This window comes from Miscanthus floridulus, chromosome 4, assembly GCF_019320115.1.
Source record: "Miscanthus floridulus cultivar M001 chromosome 4, ASM1932011v1, whole genome shotgun sequence".
Lineage (NCBI taxonomy): Eukaryota > Viridiplantae > Streptophyta > Magnoliopsida > Poales > Poaceae > Miscanthus > Miscanthus floridulus.
In genome coordinates, this window is record NC_089583.1 from 101534521 (window position 1) to 101560965 (window position 26445).

Here is a 26445-nt window from a genome sequence, read left to right on the forward strand (position 1 = left end):
CTTTAAGAATTGACTGTCGCAACTCAGGAACCTTGGGTACCACTAAGCGATTCTTTAACCATAACACACCTTCATCATCTACTTTGAAGCATTCCGCTTTCCCATTCTTGATTCTTTCTTTGATATGGGCTATACCCTTATTTTCTTTCTGAGCTGCAATAATCTGATCTCGAATAGTGGCTTCAACAGTTATATTGGCCAAACTACCTTGTTGAATTACCTCTATACTCAACTTTTCCATCTCTTGGCATAAAGTCAAACCCATTGTTCTTACTGTCAAACAATTGCAATGGCTCTTTCGACTGAGGGCATCTGCAACTATATTTGCTTTACCAGGATGGTAATGTACTTCCAAGTCATAATCTTTAATCAATCCTAACCATCTTCTTTGTCGCATGTTAAAATCTGATTGAGTAAAGATATACTTTAAACTCTTGTGATCTGTGTAAATATGGCATGTATTACCAAGCAGGTAATGCCGCCAAATCTTTAGAGCATGGACAACTGCTGCTAACTCTAAATCATGAGTGGGATAGTGCTCTTCATGTTGCTTGAGTTGCCTGGAAGCATAGGCAATAACTCGGCCTTCTTGCATCAATACACATCCAATGCCAATACTCGAAGCATCACAATAAACGTTAAATGACTTCTCGATATCAGGTTGGGCTAATACTGGTGCAGTGGTTAACAATCTCTTCAAAGTCTAGAAAGCTTCTTCACATTTAGACTTGGATACTCTAGAGAAATCTAGAATAAAGCGATGGTAATACCCCGCCATTCCTAGAAAACTCCAAACCTAATGAACAGTGGTTGGCGGTTTCCAATCAAGCACATCCTTAACTTTGCTTGGATCAATAGTAACTCCTTCAGCTGACAAGACATGTCCAAGAAACTGTACTTTCTTAAGCCAAAAGTCACACTTATTGAATTTGGCATATAGTTGATGTTCTCTTAAGCGGGTTAGGACAATTCTGAGATGTTCCGCGTGCTCCTTCTTGTTCTTGGAATAAACTAGGATATTGTCAATAAACACTACCACAAACTTGTCTAGCTCAGGCATGAACACTGAATTCATCAGATACATGGGCATTTGTCAAACCAAAAGACATTACTAAATATTCATATAATCCATATCTTGTGGTAAATGCCATTTTGGGAATATCTTCAGGCTTAATCTTGATTTGGTGATAGCGTGACCTTAAATCAATCTTGGATAAAACTTTGGCTCCAGTCAGTTGATCAAAAAGCAAGTCTATCTGAGATAAGGGATACTTATTATTAATGGTCACTTCATTCAATGGACGATAGTCAACACATAACCTCAGGGTCTCATCTTTCTTTTTCACAAAAATTGTAGGGCATCCCCAAGGTGATGAACTAGGTTGAATAAATCCCTTTCTCAATCAACTCTTGCAACTGAGTCTTCAACTCGGCTAATTCCTTGGGAGGCATCTTATAAGCTCTATGAGAGATCGGAGCTATTCCAGGCTTTAACTCTATGTTAAACTGAACATCCCTATCTGGTGGTAGACCGGGTAAATCCTCAGGAAAAACATCAGGGAATTCACAAACTACTGGGATATCTCTAATCTCCTTAACAAAAGTTGCACAAACTCTTTCCACTGATCTCCTTAAGGTTGGAAGTTGGATAAGAAGCTAAGAATTACTATCAGACAAACTCACCCTTAATGTCCTATGCAAAGCATCTATAACAGCCTTATGCTAATACATCCAATTCATTCCCAAGATCACATCTATATCTTGATCCTTGAGAATAATCATGGTAGTAGAAAAAATATGCCCACCTAGGTTTATGGGTACCTGGTATACCATTTCCTTAGTACACAGACATCCCGCAGGTGACTGTATAAAGAAATTTTCCTTTATTTCCCTAATTGGAATTGCATGCTTTACGACAAAGGTTCTATTGATGAATGAATGAGATGCACTAGAATTAAAAAGCATAACAGCAGGGTGATCGGTGATAGGAAACATACCCATCATCACTGGCTCCCCTTTCGGAATTTCCCCAGCTTGAATATAGAACACCCGTCCTGTCTTCCTTTCATCTTTGCCCTTCTGAGCATTCTGATTGTGGTTCTTGTTCTGTGCTTGACCCTGTTGTTGATTGGCAGGGGCCTTCTGATAATTTTGATTAGCCTACTTGGGATACGGACATTCCCTAGAGAAATGACCGGACCTTCCATAATTGTAACATGGATAATTATGACCCTGGGACGTTGGAGCATTACCACCAGGAGCATTTGTCTATTGTGCACTCGGGTAAGTGATAGCAGGACGGACATTTGACTATTGCCCGACTTGAAACTACGGCGGACGATAAGGAGGATGATAATGGTTGACTAGATGATAGATTATCTTTTGCCTCTTTTGATTTCCACCAAAAGATCCAGATGGCACACTCTTCTTTTTCTTGATCTCCTTATGCTGCCGATACTTTTCCTCAGAAGCAATTGCAATATTCACTACCTCATGATAAGTAACATTGGCACATGCAGTCATCATTGTCTGTAATTTGGTATTCAGTCCTCTCATGAACCATTTCTTTTTTTTTTGGCATCTGTATTGACATGTTCAGATGCATATTGTGATAGGTGATTGAATCTACCCACATATTGCATAACCATTTGATCCCCTTGCTTCAAAGCAAGGAACTCATCCAGCTTCATGGCCATCACCCCTTCTAGAATATAATGAGCTTTGAAGGTAGTATAGAACTTAGCCTAAGTTATTGGAATGCCAGTTGGTTGCATAGCCACTAGATTTGCCCACCAAGCACCTGCTGCACCTCTAAGTTGTTGGGCAGCAAACACAGGTTTCTGCATCTCCGTGCATGGAATAAGATCAAATTTCTGCTCCATGGTCCGAAGCCAATCATCAGCCTCTAGTGGCTCATCTGCCTTAGTGAATACTGGTGGTCTTGTATCTGTAAAATCAACATCCATAGCCTCCTGCCTGTTATGATTTCGGCCATGGTTTCCTTGCACCATATTCTGATTATGCACCATATTCTAATTACTCTGAGCTATCTCTCAAAGCAATCAAGCATTTTCTATGGTCACATGGACCAATGCTGCTATAGCATCAGCTAAAGTTGGCAGAGCTAGTGGTGGATCAGGAACACCACCCTCTTCATGCGAAGATCTAGGAATATCCGAAGCACGAGTACGAGGCATCTGTTCATAACAAACCAAACTTTACTCACAAGCTTTTATTGAGATATAAAAGAGCTCAGTGCAAACACATTACATTGGGTTTACTTATTTAAGCACAAGCCCGCACCTAAACAAGACTACTTAACTTAACTAGATTCCCAATTTTACAACTCTACTCTTCTCCTTGACCACATCAAACCTCGTGATCGGTATCCATTCCGGAAATATTTATCACTTTCATCAACCATCACTAATTCTTCTGGATCTTCTTCTTCTTCCTCCTCTTTAAGTTCATCATCATCAGCAATGATGACACCAAGGTCCATTGCATCAGCTTGAGGTTCATGATTTGGATCCAGGAGGTTGCTCAGCCTATGAACTTCTTCATGCAAAGTAGTATTATGTTCTTCTAAATCTTCTACATAAAATTCTAGCTCATGCGTTCTAGCTCTAGCTACATCTTCCCTATGCCAAGACTCATTTCTCCCTTCCACCATATGAACTAACATACGCTCACAGTTCTTATGAGCGGTGGTGAGACACTTCAATTGATCCTTTAACTTGCCCATCCGGATAGTATCCAAGGCCCTATCTCTAGTAGCCTATGCTAATTCTGTTGAAAGCCTCTGTATCTCTACTTGGGGATCAGGCCTAGAGCTGCTACTGCTAGCACCATCATTTCTAGGGGCAAGCTAGTGACGAGAAACTCCTTTAGGTCCAACAGACTTATGGGGTGTTACCTTGGTGCGAGCCATACTGTAGGAAGCAAGATTAATCCAATTAAGACAATCTGATCAAAATCTAAAGAGCAGCCAGGATGGATTACATAACTCAACCCAAACTCACTACCCAACCCAGGCTCAGGGTGAAGGAAGTAACAAGTGAATTAATCATGATGCATGAATCGTTCTTACGAACAAAAACATCAAAGCTTATAAGGTACATAACCATAGTTATGTTTATATAGGGCATAATAAGATTACTACTCCACCACATAAAGCCTTTTTAATCAATTAAGGAATGGTGAGAATGAAATAAGATAAGCCAAAAGCAATTTGGACCAAATTACAAGTTATATTTATTTGTCCCAAATCATTTTGAAGTTTTTGTAAAACAATACAACAAAGACTTTGTAATGATGGCTCTGATACCATTCTATGGCAGAACCTCCTAAGTTATAGGACTCGCATGCACTTGTCACTGTCCAATGACCTTTGACGACTATGCATATGTTCCTGGTAACTTACGAAGTCTATCGGGTGTCCTCGGGGAACCCTGAATCATCCATGATTTCCGAGCAGGATCACATTACAGAGTCATTAAAGTATTACAACATTTATTCAAATATATACATCAGAGTAAAATAGCGAAAGTCTTACAATAACATAATTTACAAACCAGTTGTTTCAAACCTTACAAACTAAGTTCGATAATTATTACAAACCATAGTAGTAGTAGAGTGGCATAATTAACATAAACATAACACACAAAATAAGTATCCTGCCCAAGGATCACACATTCACTTATCATCATCGACCGGAACAACAGTCATGCAGCAAGGTCCAAAACAGACCTGCTCATGAGGCTCACCTGCAACAAGGGTCAACAAACCCTAAGTATAAAAGTACTCAACAAGACTTAACCAAAATAAAACTGAGAAGACTCAGGAATGCAGGCTCAGGGATTCAAGGTATGGCTTTAGCAATACTCAAAGTTCTTTTACGTAAAAGCTCTTTAGCAAAATTTTAGTATTTCAACATTTAAACTTCATAAGAACCATATATGAATTTGCCATGATCCGTAATGAGATCATGAACTTCATATCAAACTCTTTCTCAAATCCAGCTCAAGTTTCAGTTATTAACTACGATGATGAACAGTGAGTTGAGTCTCCATAACCGAGGAGCAACGATGATTCGAACCGATTATAAAACCCAGCTGGGGATTCCAGACCACACGACATATGCAGGTCCTTGACTTACATATATCAACCTACCCTCGGAAATTCTAAAACAAGAATGGGTCCGCGCCACTCGAGAATGTAGTACTCCACCAATCTAGCCCATTGCCACATGGGTACAAGCTATTCCCGCCATCTCTCCACTCCTAGTGCATGAGTAGCCATTCTCGTATTAGAATAGCCGAGTTAAGGCTTACCGGAGTATGTGGTTAGTACTACAAAGTCTCACCTCATGCAATTCAACAACGGACGGATCTTAATCGACACAGGCGGAAAGAAGCCGCTCATAAGACCTCCATGTCTTGTGGCTCTCACACACCAAGTCCGCCCGGTCTAGATTTATTACTTCCCATGCTCATATCTCATGATAACATAAGTAACCAAAGATCCATTTAAAACTCTCAGGTGACAGGTAATCACCCGACTAAGCATGACTAAGCATATCTAGTCATTTATGAATTAAAACTAGTAACAAGGTAGATATGGAAAAACATGGATGGTAATGCACCAATTAGGTTTCCACATGACTCCTAATCACTTAATGCAATATATAAAAGCAAAAGCGATAAAATTTGTAAAACACAAGGTAGGGTTAAATGCATCCGGGACTTGCCTTCGTTGACAGAAAAGTTAGGTTCCTGCGACGTTCCACAAGTATCAGATCCGACCTCAACAGATGGATTAACCTCCTCCGCAACTTGATTAACTACCATGTGTTCACCTTCGTTCACTACACGTAGTAACAATGCCATGTTTAACATGATGCGGAATACGAAACATGATGCTTGATGATGGATGTAAAATTAACAATTCGAATACAACTTTCCTTCGCGGTACAGTTGCAAGTCAACCGAACTAAACCTTTTTCGTAACACATACATCAATTGCCAAGGATCATTACCAGCTAGTGATTCAAGGTCATCACTCAATCCAAAATTTCAAACAAAACCTAAATCATTAAAGGTTACTATTTGCTTTTATGAATTAATTATTTAATTCAAAATTATGAAATAAATCAACTTATTCCAATTGAGCTCAAAATTTTTGTAAATGTTCATCACATGATAACTAAGTGGCAAAACAATTTTCATAATTTTTGGATAATTAATTAAGCCTATAAAAATCATGGGAACCCATTTATTAATTAATTGAGCAATTTTCATCACATTAAAAAAGTACTAAAAACAACATTTCATATTTTTCTTAAATAATATACATCACAGAGAGGTCACACAAAAATTTTCATAATTTTTGAAACTCAAAATGATTCTACACAAAAATAACAAAAACTATCACTATTCATTTGAATCTAAAAAACAGAAATTCATTTTGAACGGTGAGTCACTGACAAGGTGACCCCACATGTCATCTTCAACCTCTCGCGCTGACCACAGCGACGACAACGCTGACCGATGATTTCTCGCCTATGATGAGGTCACTAGAGACAGCCAAGGCACCAACACACTCCCCTCGTCACCCCGCATCAATTGAGTGCACTATCGAGACTAATTATAGCGGCGTACGAGCTTGCCGATGGCCATGGCGAGCACGGTGGCGCGGCTATGCTACGCCGGCAACATGAGACCGGTAGTAGTTAAACAAAGGGTCCAGGAAGCATCAGTAGCTCACCCCAAACGCGTTAGAGCAAAGAGCGAGGTCGGAGGAGCAACGGTGACGCGGGTCGATGCTCACAGCAGCCACGGCGGAACAAGCGACGACAACGGTGGTACTCTGGCGACTATGCTAGACAGAATGACCAATCAACAAGGTATTAAGCACCACGACATCGAGACGAAGCTAAGGTACACAGAGCAAGGACAACGGCTCACCGGAAAGCGCTGGCCACGGAGATGCGCTTGCGACGGTGGGGTTACCGGCAGCGAGGAAGAAAGGTTCGCACAGCGAGTTCCAGGCAAAATCAGGCAACCAAAGCTGGTGGGATGGATGCGCAAGAAGAAGACAGAGCTAGAACTCGCTTGGCTATGACGGTGGAGGCACTACAGCGATGGTGGGAGCTCGCCGGAGTTGAACGGTGGTGACAGGAAAAGCAGAGCAAGGGAAAACAAAAACGAACGGCGACGACGATGGCTGGCTTTATAGGACGGCCAAGGGAGCAAGGAGGCGACACGCAGTGGCCTTCTCCACGCCAGCGCGAAGCTAAGAGCAGCCACAGGCACATCTGGAACCGAGCAGAAGGACGCCGGCGGTGGGGCGGTGGTCGTGGCACTGTTCCACTTATTTATAAAATTGCCATTCGTTTTAAAATCCAAATTACTCCCAAATTTGTATAACAACTCAAAAATATCCAAAAATAAAAGTTGCTCAAAATTCAAAGTTCTACAACTTTACTTTTATAACCAACCCCTAATTCAATCTACATTTTGAAATGACATTTTGAATTTAAATAGGGGGCATTTAAAGAATTTTGCCTTTTCAAATTACTTAAAATTTTTCATAACAACTTTGAAAACTCCAAAAACAAACTTTGTATAACTTGCCAAGCTCTACACTTTTGCTTTTAGGCTCAACCCCAAAATGTGCTTAGATTTTAAAATGGGTTTTCAGGGTTGGATTTAAATACTAAAAATCAGCGTTTTCTCGAAAATTCAAATCCAACCAAAATTTTGAACTTGATTTAAATAATACAATTCAACACATACCACATAAAGGTAAACTTGTTTTAGTGTATGCATATCAAAATTTTCACTAAATGCCAAATGCTTTGCAATGCATATGATGACATGGCAGGTTTTAGTATTTAAACACCCGAGGTGTTATAGAGTAAAACTGGTCGGACCGTAAGAAACCTATGCCCCAGCAGCTACGGTGTTTTTGCTCACCAGCATAATTAGAGTTTTTGTCCCTGTACCCCAAGCTTTAGCCTCTGCCTTCCTAAGAAGGGTTTGGAGGGGACCATCAGTAGAATCTCCATCGAGGAGAGGCCAGCAGGTCGCCAAAGTCGATCGAACTACTCGGGCCACTGCCGAGAGATGGGTAGGGAGCAATAGGATGCCCCATGCGGTTTAGGCTAACTCCATCATGAATGACGGACCTAGATTCCACTTAGACATGCCTATTAGCGAGCTCGCCGAGCGTGACACTCGAGCCATCAAGGCAAGTGTCGTTAGCTCAACCCCTCTAGTTATAGAAACCATGGATGGGGCGACGCATAAAACACAGCCGACCCCTACCGAGCCCAACGGGGCTTGGGGGCTCGAGTCGCCTGACCCCAACTTGGGAATCCGACTGACTGAGGTTCGAAGGCTGGCCCGTGAAGGGCTCGAGGCCGCCTCGCGTCAAACAGAGCTAGGGGATAAAATGTGGATGTGCCCCAGCGGCCTTTGCCCCACTGCTCAGAAGTGGATAGGGTAATCTTGACCTTCTCGTTCGATCCTAACCTCGAGCCAAGCCCATAGAATCTCCATCGAGGGGAGGCCAGTAGGCCACCTGAGTCAGTCTTTGGAATGACTTGGGCATCTGTCGAGAGGTGGGTTAAGGAGCAGTGGAATGCCATATGAGGGCTATGCCAACCCCGTCACGAACAACGAACCCGGATTCCACTCAGACATGCCCGTTAGCGAGCTTAATGAGCATGTCACTCTAGCCATCAAGGCATGTGACGTTAGCTCAACCCTTCTGGTTGTGGAAACCGTGGATGGGGTGACGATCATAAAGATGAGCTGACCCTCGATAGGACCCCTGCTATGCGTAGGGGCTCAAGGAAAGTTGGACTCGCAAGGAGACCGAATGCGTGGTCGCCATACAATATATCAGATCCTAGGGAGGGGATACATATGAAAAACTAAGGATAACATTTCTAAAACAAGAGACGCTTTCTCCTACTAGTTTCGCTATCGTCTCTCTCAATCTTCAGTGACACCCAACCCCGACAACGGCAAGGGGTCAGGTCTCACTCGGGGGCTAATAAGATAAGGGTATATATATACCCTTTCTAAAATAGTCATTGTGCCCGACCCCTTCCTCACCTTAAAAACCTAGGGGCAAGGTTTGAAGAAATGAACGACTAAGTAAGGCTAGTCGAACTACAAGAAACCTATGCCCTAGTAGCTACGGCACTCTTGCTCACTAGCATGATTAGAGTTTCCCACCCACACCTCGAACTCTACGGTCTTAACAATAGGAAGGGTCAGAACGCATTAACCCATTTTTACACATAAAAAGGGAGAAAGATCAAATCTGTTCAATAGAAACAAAAGAACAGATTTGATCAAACAAAACAAAATAACAAGCTTGGTTAAAACACAAGGGTCGGAACTTGTCTGCTTATTACAAAAATGACCGCCTGACCTATTTAACTAACTAGCCCCTTTGGGGGAGAACTATGCCTTCTATCCTGTCTGCCAGGTCCTGCGAAAGGGGAGCCACCGCCATTTCCATCTCCTCTAGCTCATGGACTTTATAACCGGGCGCATAGCCGTGGCTCATCACCTCTAGATTGATGATGTCTCCATAATGAGAACGAGCAATTGCAAAGGACTGATTGACCCTGGCGCAAAGGGTATTCCTCTTGAGCTGGCGCACCCGAGCCGTGATCTCGATGACACGATCCAGGAGCGAGTTGGTCCCCTTCGACCACACCACCTCAAGGTCATCGTAGACCACTTCGAGGGCGGCACTCAGGATACTGAGATCATCACTCTCCGCCTAAAGATTTCTCCTCACCTTAGTGAGATCCACAGCCAGCCTAACAGAAATGCTCTCGGCATCCAACTTCTGGGTCATCGCGCTTTTGAGCTTGGCCTAGAGGGAGCCGACCTTCTGCTACACATTGTCGTGCTCTTGGTAGACCTAGTCACGCTCCTCATGAGCCATGCCATGTTCTGAGTGGAGCCTCTCTATGGTTTGGATCAGCTCATCCCGCTCCTTGCGTAGTCGAGCGACTGCCGTGACATCTAGGCTCACCCTTTTCTCTAGGGCCATGAGTTTCTCCTCAGCCCCTAGCTTCAGATCCCTTTCCTTCTCAACCTCACCTAGAAGGTCAAGGATCCACTAGTGGGTCTCGACGTCCTACTGGAGCAACTCATCCCACTCCTTCCTAACTCTGGCGGCTTCTTCGTCATCCTTCCATGACCTTGCCGATAGGGCCTCGAACACCTTCTCGGCCTCGTTAGCATCTCGACAGGCCTCAGCCACCCATGACCGAAGATTGGGCGCCTCCATGATGAGGGGACTTAGCTCGACCACCCTCTGCTAGGCAGCAATGAGCTGAGCTATCACCTCCCCATGTAGTCGTGCCTCCTCGATGAGGTGGTCCCAAGCTTCCTTCTGTTGATGAAGGAACTATGATTTCCCCCGGCTGCGAGCTATAAGGGACTGCAGGGAGATGATGGTCAGGATACAAAAAGTATATAAAGGTAGAAAAACACAAGAAGCCAGACCAAACAATACCCAGCTAGAGGGAACAACAACGTCGCGCAATGTGCCTGTGGCGTAGTCTAGGGCCTTGAGCACGGACGTGATCCCTACATCGAGGCTCTCCCGCTCCATGCTCTTTGTGGCATCATCAAGGGTAAAAAGCGTCGATGTTGGGTCCTGCGGATCCGTCCACTATAGCAGGGGCTCGCCCCGTGTGGGCAAGCCACTGCCCACCGATGTTAAGGCCAGGGATGATTCCCCACTGGCCCCAAGCGCCACCGACCCCTCTCGCCATGACATCCCCACCGGTATGCCCCCTCTGGTGATGGAAGGGGCCAGCGGTGTGGACATGAACCTCTCTCCCAGCACCACAACTCCCAGGGACCCCTCAACAATGCCCCCCTCCATCTGTCCTGTGCTAGGCGCCGTTGCTTGGGCCGCCGATGGCCTAGATCATGCCAATGCCTCAGGCGATGTTGTGGTCGTGCCTGACTTTTACCCATCTGTCATGGCCACCGCCACCTCCACCTACGTCAATGGGGTCATGACCGACTGTGTTGAGCCCACCATGGTTGGCGCCATGAGCACGGTCGGCAGCCCCATCCACCCTGCCGTCAGCAGCGCTATCATAGCCATCACCGACTGCTCCACGACTTCTAAGGGTGCCCCTTGAACGCCCACATTTGCCCATCCCATTGAGGGCATAGGCGCCACCGTGGGCGACACCCGACTGGCCAGCGAGGCAATCACATTGGTGCCACTCTCGCCCAAAATGGGCGCGACACCAGCCGATGGCTGCCACCCTGATTAGAGGGCGATGCTCTTCTTCGACACCAGTGCCAAAGGATTTTGGCGCCTGCCGATGCTACAAGGGACAAAAAACATAAGTCATGATGAAATCCGACTAAAACAAGAAAAAACAGAGGAATTGATGGCTCGCCTCAGTGTCATTGGGCAGCAGACGTGTTTGGGGGATGAGCCCCCGGACCATTGCTCCTTCCTCATCGGAACAAGGCCATTTTGAGCTCGCCCCCTGCTCCTAGGCAGAGGGCCTCGCCCTAGGCGGCTCCTAGGGCACATTGGTGGAATGCCCTGCTCCCCTTGGCGCATGGGACACGATGGCGGAGCCACCCGCCTCCGTTTCTACCTCGAGCGTGAAGGCAGTGCCGCCCATCTCTGTTGGCTCCTAGGGTAGGCCGACGATACAGCCCACCTCCACTGGCTCCATAGATGTGCCCTCCCCTCCATGGAACAGGAAGGGTCCCAATGCCTGCAAGGATGAACCAACACTTGTTAGCGTGTCCTCATTCTCTAGGTTGTCCCACTCAATATCGTCGGCTACCTCCATCACCTCATCATCGTCAACATCATCATCATCATTGTTGTTGTTAGTGTCCTCCCCTCATTCCCACACCTACAACTTTTGTAGCTTCTTCCTCTTCTTGTCCTCCTTTGCCTTCCTCATCTGCTCACCCTCGGCATGATTTACCACCCTCATGGTTGAATCCCTCGATAGCAGCGCTGGGTGATCCATGAGGATGAGGTCCCTCAGCTAGTCCCGCCCCTCTCAAAGTTAGTCTCATGGGGTTAGGAAATCAATTGAAGAGAAGGCAAGAGAAAGGGAAACTTACGAAGACAACGTAGTCTAGCTCCAGCCGCATCGAAGGATGCCCCCACACCAGGTAGACGAAGTTGAGGGCAACACCGGTGTTGTCTCGCAAAGGCTCCATTGCCTCCTTGATGTGTTGCGTGACCATAGAGTTGGGGAGCGTTCCCTCGGTGAGCGTCGTTCCATCGAACAATGCCTCGGGCGCCATCGCGTATAGTGGGAGCGCGCGCATCATTAATGGTGCCACCCTCCTCGCATGGTAAGCCCCGATGACGCTCGACCCTTTTAGGCCATTCTCCTTCAGGATGTGGATGGCGACAATGTAGTCTCGGATCTTGTTCTTGTCCTTCTCCAGGATGCCCCACTTCCTCCACTCCTCCGGGGCCTCTTTGATCAAGCACCCGGTGAACTCCGACAGAAGGGCGGCGGCGTCATTCTTGAGGTAGAACCACTGTGAGTGCCACCCCTTGTTGGACATCGAGAGCCGCATGGATGGGTACTCGCCGACCCAATTGTTCTAACGTTGAATGCCAGCGCACCCCATCGGCATATGTAGCTCCTACCTACCACCCTTCTCCCTCTTCTTCTAGAGGCTGGTGACGAAGAAATACCTCCACAAGTCAAAATGGGGGTTGATCCCTAGGAATCCTTCACACAGCGCGATGAACGCCGCCATGTGCTGGATCCCGTTGGGATTGAGATGCTGCAGCTCGATCTTGTAGAAGTGCAGTAGCCCTTGAAGGAGTTTGTGGGTGGGGTCATGAGCCCATGCCCGTGGAAGTGGGCAAACGACACCACATAGCCATTGGGCGGTGATGGTGAATCCTCATCACCAGGCAGCAACTACTCCTTGGCCGAGGTCCGCGCGCAGAGAAGATCGTGATGGACGAGGCCCTCCATACGCTAGGAGGTGATGTTAGAATGGCACCACGGATCCATTGGAGGTGGAGGCAGATGGATGCGAGCTCAATGGCGATGGTGGAATGGAGGCTATAGACCTAGGGTTCTGACCTTGGACTAGCAAGCATGGCAGATCCGAAATGGTGGCGGCGGAGAAACAGAGAAGGTAAGGTTGCGGTTTTGGTGTGCAGAGACATCACGGGGAAGGCCGCTATTTATAAGGTGGAGAGGGGTGAGAAGGTGAACCGTCCACCTAGATTCACGCACCCACTGTGCCACGACACAACAACTCCCTCCAAAGATCGTGCATGCGCAATCTTTGGTCGTGCCCTCAAAGGACACGCTGGATAACGATTCGCCCAATCGATAAGCCGAGAACTGTCATAGATAAGAGGGACACGAAGCTAAAAATGCTCCTACAACCCGTCTAGGCCCAGGAGTTTAAAGGTTGGCCTACCGATGGGTTCAACAACCACCCTGGGCTCGCTAGTGGCTAGTACCCGGGCTCACGAGTGCCGTAGGCATCCTGGCCCATGTTTGAGTCTCGGCCAGATACAATCTATGGTTTTTCCTCGAAGAAAGGCAGAGAGCCCTTGGGACCGATCGAATGGACCCGAGAACTATATGGATTGAGCACTAAGAATCTAGAGTCAGTCACCAGCTGACCCAAGCTGAACCCTCACGAATAGGATGCCAGGGCCCACTCGGACTAGCCTGTTAACAGCTCACCGTGAACTATGATTTGTCCATAGAGGAAAATCATGGCATGGCTCAGGCCCGTTATTTTTATCAGAAAAAACGCTTGAGGGAAGACGATCACAAAAACAAGTTGACCCTTGACTAGACCCCTGCTATGGGCGGAGGCTCGAGGAAAGTTGAACTCGTAAGGAGACCAAACGCGCGTTCATAGAACAACAGACCCCCAAGGGGTCTGATCGCAATGAAAGGGAATCACCGTCCCTAGGGCACATCGTGGACGACGAAAGAAGGCCAAGGCCCTCAGAGTCCTCCTGTTTGGAAAAGCCTCTGAAGGAGTTTACTACTCCTCCGCAGGCTCGGAGGCTACTGCCGGGGACCAATACTAGGGTACCCAAAGAGAAGGAGCTAATGGTCATCAACATTAATTCATCCGAATAGTCAAGAGCACGACTACAGCTCCAACCGACCCCCAGGTGCACGGGCTCCGCCTTACCCGACCTCTGGGGGAGGGCTCCACCTCGCCCAACCCAAGTTCGCGGGCTTTGTCTCGCCCGATCCTTGGGTTTGCACTCCACCTCGCCTGATGGGGTCCCATACCGCCGCCAACCACTCTAGGTCCAGGCGTATGGGCCTGGATCAAAACTCTAACACCAAGGAAGAGACTGGCATGCCCCTACGTAACCCATGGTCATGATGGGCCATACCTGAGGATTCACATCAAGAACAATGTCGGGCATGCTAGTGTTGTTCTGCCTAACCCTCGTACGAACGCTGATAGGCGTGTCATCTCACCACGACGTCCGCTAGGACGGAATGGAGCACCATGACCGGTAGATGATGCCTGCGCATGGCGCCAGTGATGGACAGGGCCACGATGTGGAGCCATCCCTGTTGACATCTACAGGGTTGGCGGGACTCGCGTGAAGGAGAAGAAGGACCCGGCGATCCTGGAAGCCTTCCTCTCTCTCTCTCTCTCTTTCTTCCCCTTTCCCTTCGCTGTAACCCATGCTTTCCCTTGGCCTATAAAAGGAAAAGAAGGGCGTCCCATGAAGGAGGGGCGATTCAAGCCGGATAGACCCGATCGACAGATCGAGCCAGATACACACAAGCGCATGGCTGAGCAACGACCGAGCTCTCAGCACCCGTTCACTCCTTTCACCCTTTCACCAGAGACTTGGGTCATTTCCCTCTCTCACCCGTTTGTAACCCCTACTACAAACTTTTAGTGCTAGTAACACGAGCAGCAGCAACGAACTGGACATAGGGACTTTCTGTCCGAACTAGTATAAACCTCGTGTCCCCTAAGCACACCATCCGAGCCAGACGTGCAATACTAGAAATTTACTCGTCTGTGGTGACTCGAAACACCGACAAATCTGTTTGAGGACCTTGTTTCTTCTCATGTGAATGTGGTTAAAGACAACAAGAAAGCTAAAGGAAGCAAATTGAAGACACTGGCTATATCTAGACCTGTACAGGGAAGTGATAAAGAGGACACTGATGATGAAGGTTTGGACCTTCCAGAATCAGATGGGAAGGTGATGTGGGACTGAGGTTTACATCTTTCAGTGAGGAGGATATGCAAAACCCAACCTTTCATGTCGGCTTAGTGTTCCCAACTGTCAGAAGGTTAGAGAAGCTATCACAGAGTATAGTGTCAGGAATAGGGTTAGAGAATCTATCACGGAGTGGATTATTGTAAAGCATTAGTCTTCTTTGTCCCAAAATAAGTGCAGTTCTAGGATAGAGTTGAGAAACCAATGCTAATATAAAATTATATATATATCCTTATAAAGAATTATAGCACCATTAATAGTGACACCTTGGAAATAGATAAAGTAGGGACAAGTACTAGTGTTGGTCCAGGTCTAGAAATGTACTTATTGTGTGACAAATTAAAATGCTAGAGGTGTACTTATTTTGAGACGAAAGAAGCATGTGATGTTTGGTTAAAAGATTAGATGCATTGTGGGTAGGACATCGCATGAGGCATGGGATTCACTAAGTACAAAGAGGGTATCTCTATGGCTAATTAAAAGCAATATTGAACTAGAAAATACCCCGCGTGTTGCTATGAAACTTTTTTAGAAATAAAATTATTGCATGTATAAATTAAACCTATATATGTTCTTACAGGATGGCAAAACAGATAGCAATATATGAATGCCCTCTATAATTCTTATATATGATGTGAACAACTTGCATTAAAAGATTGAAAATTAGTGGATGACATGGATATTAGTGGGATGTGATGTGGATAGGTAGTGAGAAATGATGTGGATGTCTTGCATGTTGAGATAAGCTTATAGCGGGGTTTAGCTTTATAAGAGATATAGATTAAGTGAATGGTTGCGATGGATCAATTATATGTATAGTTACCGATTATAATTATGTTTCCAAATTATCCTCACATGTATTGGTACACAAAATTGCATTATTTTGGGAACATAGAGAGTATGTTATCATAAGTTGCTTTACGCCATTGTATTAATGGTAATTTTATGATGCATAAATATTTACTTGAATTTAACCCCTCGCCACATACCTACGTTATTAACTTTATTAGTTCACCACTTCTATTAATCCACAATTGTGTAGTAATTCATAGCATCTTTACTATCACTCATGCCAACGGCTAATATTTCTATATTTTTTTTTATCTCAATTCATATGTAAATTTTTATTATCAATTAAATAGTCAACCCTTTTGGATAATTTTATTTAATCTATGTATTGTTATCAATTATAATTATGTTTACCATATTACCCTTACCGCCTTGTTTTTCCTTGTTATTAATTTAATTTCTCAAGTTATTGGAGCTCATAAGTTCTCTCAAAAACAGAGGAAATACAATCCAAGCACAAGAGCACCATGCTACAGAACAATTGAAATACATATATTTTTTAATTCGGACAAATAGGACTTGCACCTCTTCATTTTCTACAAAATGCCTCATTTTTGTTGTAAAAAACAAAATTGCACATATATATGCACATGTTACAGAATTTTGTCTATTTCACCAAAACGTCATGAACAATACACTAAAAATATCCTATCTATCTACTAGCGACATAATTCCCAAATCCATTAGTTTTTACATCCATTGGACCCGACACAATATATATGAAACACGAGCAACACTAATCCTTCCATTGTCGAAGGCTGGATCCTCCACCAATAGAGTTCACTGCTATAACTTAGGAGCCATCAAGCTTTACATGAAATTTTGTAGAGCCCAAGACAAGCACAAGAAGGATTTTTGTAGGAAGCATTCATTGTGGCATCCACAAGATGTTCTGAAGTACACTCACGGCACACTCTCCAGCACCATGTTTTCAACCAGTGTAGCCTGTGAAAGAAAAATAAAGCTTCAGAACATCTTATCGATACTTTTCAACCATGTTGGCGAGTACTGTATAGAGGTGGCTTTCAGTGACAAACCATCACTGTCTACATTACGAGGGCCAAGAAACAGATTTACAAAATATATAAGTAGGACCCACACGCATTACCGGCTACTGCAAATATAAACTATCGAAAGTTCAATCATATATCAATGCATTCATTCAATGAAACAAAAAACAAAGTATAAAAATGGCAGCAGCCGAAAAATGATAGGAACCTAATAACTCCGTTCTTTGAAAAAAAAAACGACTAGCACTTCAAGCATCAGTAAGATTTGATGAAGTTTTTTTTTAAACGAGTCCAAATATAGCACTTCAACGATCTGTTCCATAGTAGCAAATGTCACTCGAAAAATACGAGGTCTCTCATGGAAATATAACAAATCTAATAGATGATACAAAAGAATCATCCGGTAACAGTAGCATTGATGTTGCTATATACAAATCCTTAGCAAATTGGAACAATTTGTACATTAAGGCCTAACTCTATTTTATACAAGTTACCATCCGTCATCAATTGATCAGTACCCTATTGTTTTTAAATACAAAACTCTGATTAACATGTGTTTTTAGCCTTGTAAATATTTAAACTATGCTAGGCCAACGCTGTAGTCCAGATTATAACTTTAAAGAAAAATCAATGGGCGTTACCCCAGGAAATCAATAAGTACATGTGCAGTCAATCAGTCCTAGTTAAGCATTAAGTAGGAACTTTAGATGTACTAACTCTACATGTACAAAGTTATTACTTCACTATAGAAATGCTCAAACAATTCACGTTATCAGAAATCTGTTTCTAAAAAGAATTACTAACTTACCGGGGCAGAGATTAGTGATAACTGCAATATAAACTCCCTACTTTTCAACGAAACCTCGTTGCATTGTAGAAAATCCAAATTTAGCACAATCAGTATCAGTTGGATACGAGTCACATCTATTACCAGTTTAATGCAGAAAAAATTAATGATCCATATTACGCAACAGATCAATATTTTAAGTAAACAAGAAAAAAAAAACTAGGTGAACAAAATTGAGGAAATGGTTAAAAAGGGACGTACCTGTCTGAAATTAACATATCTTGCGAAAGAAAAAGCCTGAGATCTGTTTTTGGCAAACAACGCTGGACTAGTTCATGGAGCCAGACCTGCACAAGATAACAATCATATAAGAATCATACCTAAAAACTTAAACTCGGGAATAAAAAATACCGGATCTGAAGATGACGGAGTACCTGAGGAAGCAGTTAAAACACTACCGGCGATAAAGCAAAATAAACCACAGTGAAGAACAGCGATGTAGTCCAGAGAGGGATCTGAAAATTTTGGCAAGTAAAGGTTAAAATATCAACAAATATATATTTAAAGACACCCAAAAAAAAAGACAAGGTGAACAAAGTAAGCATTGGGATGAAACCACGGATCTGTAAGCTGTTAGTCGCTGAATTCTTACTCTTAATAGTAGCAGAATTCTTACTCTCATCGACAGAGGATGACACTAGGAGTTGGGGCAATTTTCTTTGTTTCTCACACAAATGTCATACCCGCCTGAGGGGTTGGGGATACATATTTATAGGCTGCTAGCCCACCAAGCATATGACAAGATGCTAGTCTAAGATGCTAGTCTAAGATCCTAATATATTGTCCTAATATGTTGTCCTCTAAGATGTTGTCCTAAGATGCTGTCCTAACTAAAGACCAGCTGCAAGGATGTTGTCCTCTCAGTCAAGATGCTGCTGCAGCCAACCCCACAAAGACCAGCTACAGCCAGCCCCACAAAGACTGCCAACAGAGACTTATCCCATCATTCTCCCCCTAAGTCTTGTGCGTCGTCTTGTGGGAAAGTTAAACCATCCCGATCCTGTAGCAGAGCTCAAGGAACTTGATCCTCCCAAGGGACTTGGTGAGCAGGTCCGCAAGCTGGTTCTTGGTGTTGATGTAGCTCGCCTTGATGCTCCCTTCCTCCAAACAGCCTCGGATGAAGTGGTACCTCACCCGGATGTGCTTGCTGTGTTCATAGAACATGGGGTTCTTTGCTAGGACCAGAGCGGACTTGCTGTCCACCCTGAGCTCCACCGCTCTAGTGTCTCTGCCGAGGAGATCACCGGGCAGTCGACCGAGTCAGAGCGCCTGAGTCGAAGCAGTGGAGGCCGCTATGTACTCGGCCTTGTAGCTAGACAGGGCCACCACTTGCTGCTTGACCGACTGCCAGCTAACGAGGCACTTGCCGAGAAAGAAGAGGATCCCGCTTGTGCTCTTGCTGATGTCGATGTCGCCGGCGTGGTTGCTGTCGATGTACCCGACAAAGTGTGCCACCCCAGGGCACCTAGGGTAGTAGAGGCCGTGGTCGAGAGTCCCCGCAACGTAGCGGACGATCCTCTTCACAGCCTGTTGGTGCTCCGTTGTCGGTCGCTGCATGAACCGACTAACGTAGCCGACGGAGAATGCCAAGTCCAGCCGTGTGTGGGCGAGGTAGCGAAGGCTCCCAACAAGACGTCGGTACTGCGTAGCGTTCACCTCCTCCATCATGCTGTCGCGGCTCAGCTTCAGCCTCTCCTCCATCGGAGTGAGAGCTGGGTTGCAGTCGGTGAGCCCAGCTAGCTCAACGATGCGCTTGGCGTAGGCGGTCTGTCGAAGCGTGATCCCGGAGTCATCCTGGTGCACCTCGATTCCCAGGTAGAAGGAGAGAGGCCCTAGGTCACTCATTTGGAAGGTGGCCTTCATCTCTTCCTTGAATGCCGCCACCTCTGCATCCTTGGTGCAGGTGATCACCAAGTCATCAACGTAGACACCCATAGCAAAGCATTTCCTCCACTGCCCCGTCGGTAGATGGCCGCCTCGTGCGGGCTTTGCTCGAAGCCCATCCCCTTTAACGTGGAATCCAACTTGGCATTCCACGCCCTCGGTGCCTGCCGCAAGCTATAGAGGGCCTTACGCAGGCGGAGCACCTTGCCCTCCTTATCAGGGATCACAAATCCCGATGGCTGGTGCACGTAGACCTCCTCCTTCAAGTCGCCGTTAAGGAACGATGACTTAACATCCATGTGATGAACACACCAGCCCTCCTGGGCAGCTAGCGCAAGGAGGAGTCGCACGGACTCCATCCGTGCCACAGGAGCAAAGGCATCATCGAAGTCAACCCCCTCCTGTTGCACGAAACCTCATGCCACCAAGCAAGCCTTGTGCTTAACGATGGCACCGGCTTCATCCCTCTTCACCTTATACACCCACTTAAGGGTGATTGCATGGTGACCACGAGGAAGGTCAGCAAGCTCCCAGGTGCAGTTCTTCTCGACCGCATCCATCTCCAACTGCATCGCGGCGCGCCATGCCGCGTGTCTCTCGGCCTCTGCAAATGACTGAGGCTCGCCGTCATCACACGCAAGGTGCAACTGCGCCTCCAGGTCATGAGGCATCGGTCCCGGCACCGGCTGGTCGCCAAGAAGGTTCTCCATCATACGATACCGCAACGGCTCACCGTCGTGGTATGCGTCGATGCGCTCCTCGTCATGAGAGAGCGGAGTAGTGAGCTCAACCGGGCTGTGCTCGACACGAGCTGGTGTTGGAGTAGACATGCCCGGAGAGGTGTCTATCGGTGCTAGAGTGTGTGGCGATGCCGGCTGTGCTGGAGCCGGCGAAGGACTCATCGCAGCCGAGGTCCTAGCTAGAGAGCGTGGTGCTGTCGGAGTAACAGGCGTCGGGGTCGGTGGAGGCTCGGGGACTGGGGTAGATGCGCCCACCGAAGAAGAGCTACCTACTCCCCTAGCTCCCTCAAAGTGGACGTACTCGATAGTGAAGTCGTCGTACGTCGGAGCCGAGCCATCGTCCACCACCTTGGCCCACGCCCATCCTCGCCCTTCGTCGAACAAAACATCGCGCGCCGTGCGCACACGCTATGTCTTTGGGTCGAGCATGTGGTAGGCCTTCGAGCCCTCCGCGTAGCCGATGAACACTCCCAGAGTGCTCCTGTCGTCGAGCTTACTGATGTCGCCAAGCTCCTTGGCGAATGCGAGGCAGCCAAAGACCCACAAGTGGGAGACCGCCGGTTTGTGCCCATGCCAAGCCTCATATGGCGTCCTGCCGTTGAGTGCCTTGGTAGGCGAGCAGTTGAGGATGTAGATGGCCGCAACACTGCCTCTCCCCAGAAGATAGCCGGCATCCCCCTCTACTTGAGAAGGGCCTGAGCCATCCCCACAACAGTCTGGTTGCACCACTCGATGACACCATTCTGTTGTGGGCTGTACAGCGCGGAGTAGTGGCGTTGAATGCCCTCATCAGCGCGGTACGATGCGAATTTAGCCGCCGTGAATTCACCACCGTTGTCGGTGCGTAGCACGCGTAGCTTGTGGCCGCACTCTGCCTCCGCAGCAGCCTGTGAGCTCCTGATGGCGTCCACAGCCTCTCCCTTGCTACCGAGGACCATCACCCACATGTAGCGGGAGAGGTCATCGATGAGCAGCAGGAAATAGCGTCGTCCTCCCGGTGTGGCCGGTGTCACCAGGCCACACAAGTCCCCGTGCACAAGCTCAAGCCTCTCCTTGGCTTGAAAGCTCACCCGTTGGGGGAAAGAGGAGTCGCCTCTGCTTTGTCAACACGTAGACGACGCAGAGCTGCTCCACATGGTCGAGGCACGGCAGGCCTCACACCATCTCCATGGCACTAAGCCGCTTCAGGGCCTCGAAGTGAAGGTGCCCGAAACGCTCGTGCCACTGCCATGCCTTGTCGTCCCGACGAGCAGCGAGACAGAGGGGTTGTGCCACCTACACATTAAGGACGTAGAGTCGATTTGCACTGCTGGATACCTTAGTGAGAAGGCGGCGACGACGATCCCAAATCCTCATGACTCCATCCTCAACCACCACGCGCGAATCGTTCTCATCCAGCTATCCCAAGCTAATGATGGAGTTCCTCAACGCGGGGATATAGTAGACTCCGATGAGCAGCCTATGCTCACCAGACATGGTGGTGAAGATGACAGAGCCGACACCCTTGATATCCACGCCGGAGGCATCCCCAAACTTGACGGAGCCTCGGACGCTAGAGTCAAGCTTGGTGAAGAACTCTCATCGATCGGTCATGTGATGGGTGGTGCCGGTGTCGAGGCACCACCCATCAGTCTTGTCATTGTCGGAGCCATCACCGAGGAGGTCGTGTGCTTTTGGCTCGTCAAGGTAGAGGGGTGCTGCTATGGCCGGTGCCGCTAGAGGTAGCTCGATGCTTGCATGTGCCATGAACAGAGTCGGCTCCTCCTCCTCCGCCTGTGCAACATGGGCCTAGCTGCGTCGTGGCTGTCGACAGTCCTTGGCCCAATGGCCAAGCTGGCCGTAGTTGCGGCAGGCGTCGTCTCATACCGGCATGTGCCAGCCGGCGGCGCCGCCCTGGGCGCCTCCACAGGCATCACCCTTAGCACGTCCTTGCGCCCCGGCCTGGGCGTCTCTACGCGCTTTGCGCGGCTTGCCACGCTTGCGGCCACCTATCGCGGAAGAATGCTCCCCTTCTTTCGGTCACCTTGGCTGGCAAGCCACTACTCTCGAGTGAGAAAGAGCTTCCTGCCAGTGGTGATGGGCCTCGAGAGAGCCTATGGCTCATCGCTGTCGATGACCTTGAGGCAACCTATCGCCTCCTCAATCGATATCGTCGAGAGATCCAGAAGAGACTCGATTGAGCGAGCCATCTGCTTGTACTTCTTGGGGACACAGCGGAAGAGCTTTTCGACAGCTCTCTCCTCGCCATAGGTGTCATCGTCGAACTGCACCATCTTCTGCAACAGAGTGTTGAGACGGAGAGCAAAGTCATCAACGTCCTCACCTAGCTTGAAGGCCAGGTTCTCCCACTCCTTGTGAAGTGCCTGCAGTGTGGACTTGCGGGCACGGTCGCTGCCGATGCGTGCTGCAGCGATGGCATCCCAAGGCTCTTTGGCAGTCCGCTTGTTGGTAAGCAAGAATTGTATCTTGGGTGGGACTGCAGCGATGAGGGCATCCAGCGCCCGTCGATCCTGGTCATAGTCGACGTCGCCATACCGGACTGCCTCCCACATGTGCCGCACCTGGAGCTTTACCCTCATCACCACAGCCTACTTGACGTAGTTGGTCTTGGTGAGGGTAGGCCACCCACCGTCGGGGCCGACGTCCCTGACAATAGGCTGGAAACCGTGGTAACCATGGTATCGATCTGGGGAGAGAGCCACGCTGCCTATGAAGGTCACGCTCTCCATTGACCCGTCTGCCACCGTTGCGGTGCGCACCTCCTCCAGGAGCGCCACCACCGTGCGCGCCTCCTCCAAGAGCACCGCCGGCGCGTCCGCGCCTGTCTGGGCTGCCGCCATGCTCGTGGGCGTGCGTGGCTCCTCTAGGAGCGCCATCGCCGTGCACGCCTCCTCCAGGAGCGCCGCCAGCGCATTTGCGCCTATCTGGGCTGCCGCCATGCTCGTGGGCGTGTGCGGCTGCCCTAGGAGTGCCACCGCCATGCGCGCCTCCTCCAGGAGCACCGCCAGCGCGTCCGCGCCTGTCTGGGCTATCGCCACGCTCGTGGGCGTGCGTGGCTGCCCACTGTGTCGCCCGTGCTCATGCTGCCTCCCTCTCTAGCAGCTCAAGGTCCGTGTCAGCGGTGTCATCAGTGGAAATGGAGCTGCCAATGCTGCCGCGTAGAGCCTCAACCTCCGCTGCCGCCGCACGCGCTGCATCCGCCGCGGCCGCTGCTTTCGCCTCCGCTCTGGCTACTGCCAGCTCCGCCGCTGCCAGCCTCGACGCCCTTGCCGCCGCTGCAGCGGTCTCTGCCGTTGCTCGCTCACGTTCCTCTGCCGCGGCAAGTTCGACCTCCTGCCGACGCCGCGTGCTCGAGGCGACCGAGCGCTAAGACTGCCATGCGGACATGACACGCTACGGGGGGCTACTGTGTGAGGAGAGGGCTGCTTGCGCAGAGGGAGAGGAGTGAACAGGAGCGGCCAGAGGAGCTGCTGCTGCCAACAGCTAGGGTTGTTGTGGGGCTGGGAGAGAAGATGAGCAAGAGATGCTCAGGCTACAGGATAATACGGCTCCGATACCAGTTGTTAGTTGTTGAATTCTTACTCTTGGTAGTAGCAGAATTCTTACTCTCATCGAGAGAGGATGACACTAGGAGTTGGGGCAATTTTCTTTGTTTCTCACACAAATGTCATACCCACCTGAGAGGTTGGGGATACATATTTATAGGCTGCTAGCCAGCCAAGCATATGCCAAGATGCTAGTCTAAGATGTTAATATGTTGTCCTAATATGTTGTCCTCTAAAATGTTGCCCTAAGATACTGTCCTACTAAAGACCAGCCGCAAGGATGTTGTCCTCTCAGTCAAGATGCTGCTGCAGCCAGCCTGGTGGACCAAAATAAAAAACGCAGTGAAGAACAAGCATATAGTACCGAAAGGTACAAAACTGCTCTGAAATTTTTTACAACGAAAAAAGGCTTTGGTAAAAAAATCAGCAATTCGATAAATGCAACGACCGAACAAGAATTGCATTAAAGTGAAGTGACCTTTTTTTAGATTGAAGTTCTAGATCTGCAATGCCAGGACAAAGCTGGTGAGGATGCATACTAAAAAACAAAGAAAATGATGAGTATTCAAACTAGAAGTTATAAAGTAAAGAAAATAACAGAAACTATAATTGGGGATCTAGAGAGACGAGCGTACCTGATGACTCAAGAGGAAGTTGAGAGAGTGGAATCCGAAATAGGAAAAGTGGAATAGGAGAGAGAGAAAGATAGAAGCAGCAAAGATTGAGCGAAGAGAGAAATAGAGATTTCGAGAGATGGAGCGTGCGTGACAGAGAGACAGAGCTACAGGAGATGGGAGAGAGAGGGGACATTTAACTTTTTATCATTATAAGAATCGCCACCTCTCCAGATCTTACTTCGACAGTTCGACAGATGGTAATACGATTTTAAAACGTAATGGAGAGAAGAGATACAGAAATATCACATTTGCACTCGTGGCACGACAGCGCGTGAGTCCACGTCGGATCCGAGGCAGCAAGGGGGTGGCAAATGACCGCGGTTGCCCCTACCCTCTGCTGCTAACCTAGGCGAGCCGCACTCAGTCGCCTCGTCCGGCCCATTTCCCCGCTCGTTCTTCGTCTTCCCGGTCTCGCCGTAGCCCTCCGCCGCTGCCGCCGCCATCCGCCGCCGCCGCTGCCTTCCTCTCCCTCCTTCCTCTCCCAGCTTTCTCGATGGAGCATTATTCGGAGTCGTCTAGAGGTGGACGGGCGAGGAGCAGGCTTCACGGTGGCCCGAGCACCCGCATTGCCTTGGTCGGTCTCGATCCCATTGGTGAGCTTAGCGGTTTCCCGTTGATCACTTGCCCGGATTGTCATCTTGCTCGAGTGGTGGAAGGGCAGACCAAGAAGAGCAGTGAGAATCATGGTCGTCTATACTTCAAGTATGCAAGGAATGGGGTGAGTGGTCTCCTGGATTTTCCTAAATTAGCACAGTTAGGGTTCTAATTTGTGTCATTTTTTTAGTTCCCCAAGTTGTGTGGGTATCGATTCGAGAAGCAGTACTTCCAGCATTTGAAGGATCTCGGCATCGTTATTGTTCGGCCATCGAACTGGGCAGAGGTGGTGGAAAAAGAAGCTTCAGTGGGGAGTCCAGATAGTGACAAGCAGCAGAGGAAGGAATTGGAGCTCAAGCTGGAAAAACTGATGTTGAAGATGAACATGTTCATTGCTTGTGTTGTATGTGTTGTCTTTGGGTGTGTAGTGATGTATGCTATAATGAAGTAATGGATGAATGAAACTGAAAAAAGTTGTCCTCATAATTTTATTGGATGGATGGATGAATGAAACTGATGGATGACTGAAACTGGATGGATGAATGAAACTGATGGATGACTGAAACTGAAATGATGAATTGACACATAATTCACAGAGGTAGCTTAAGGCCACACATAACAGGTTGCTTAAGGCCACACATAATTCATAGAGGTAGCACAAGGGTTTCAAGTGGCACATAACTTAATAGAAACCATAACAGGTAGCTTAAGGGCACACGTTACATCACAGTAGCTTAAGGCTACACATTACATAGTCATTTGGCCACTTACATCACAGTAGCTTAAGGCCACACATTACAGTCTTGTGGCCACATAAAGCACATTACATGTTCAGGTGTTTCACTTTTTCTACTCTTTCTTTGTTAGAGTCTTTTTTCCTGGACTCTTTCTGACCTTGGATGCTAGCTGCTTCCTCCTTGGTGTCATCTTCCTTGGAGCACCATCAACAGGCATGTCTTCAATCTGGTTTACAATTTGCAAATCAAGGCTTGGAGGTGTTCTTGAGCTTGATGGTGGAATTGT

The 26445-nt window shown here is 47.6% G+C and overlaps 1 protein-coding gene across 1 annotated transcript; it reads right to left on the reverse strand.

Annotated features, from left to right (window-relative positions):
• Positions 1-19242: 19242 nt before the first annotated feature.
• LOC136548937 (secreted RxLR effector protein 161-like) lies at positions 19243-19683 on the reverse strand. Its single transcript, XM_066540289.1, has one exon. The coding sequence runs from the start codon at positions 19681-19683 to the stop codon at positions 19243-19245; it is 441 nt and encodes a 146-aa protein (XP_066396386.1).
• Positions 19684-26445: the final 6762 nt, after the last annotated feature.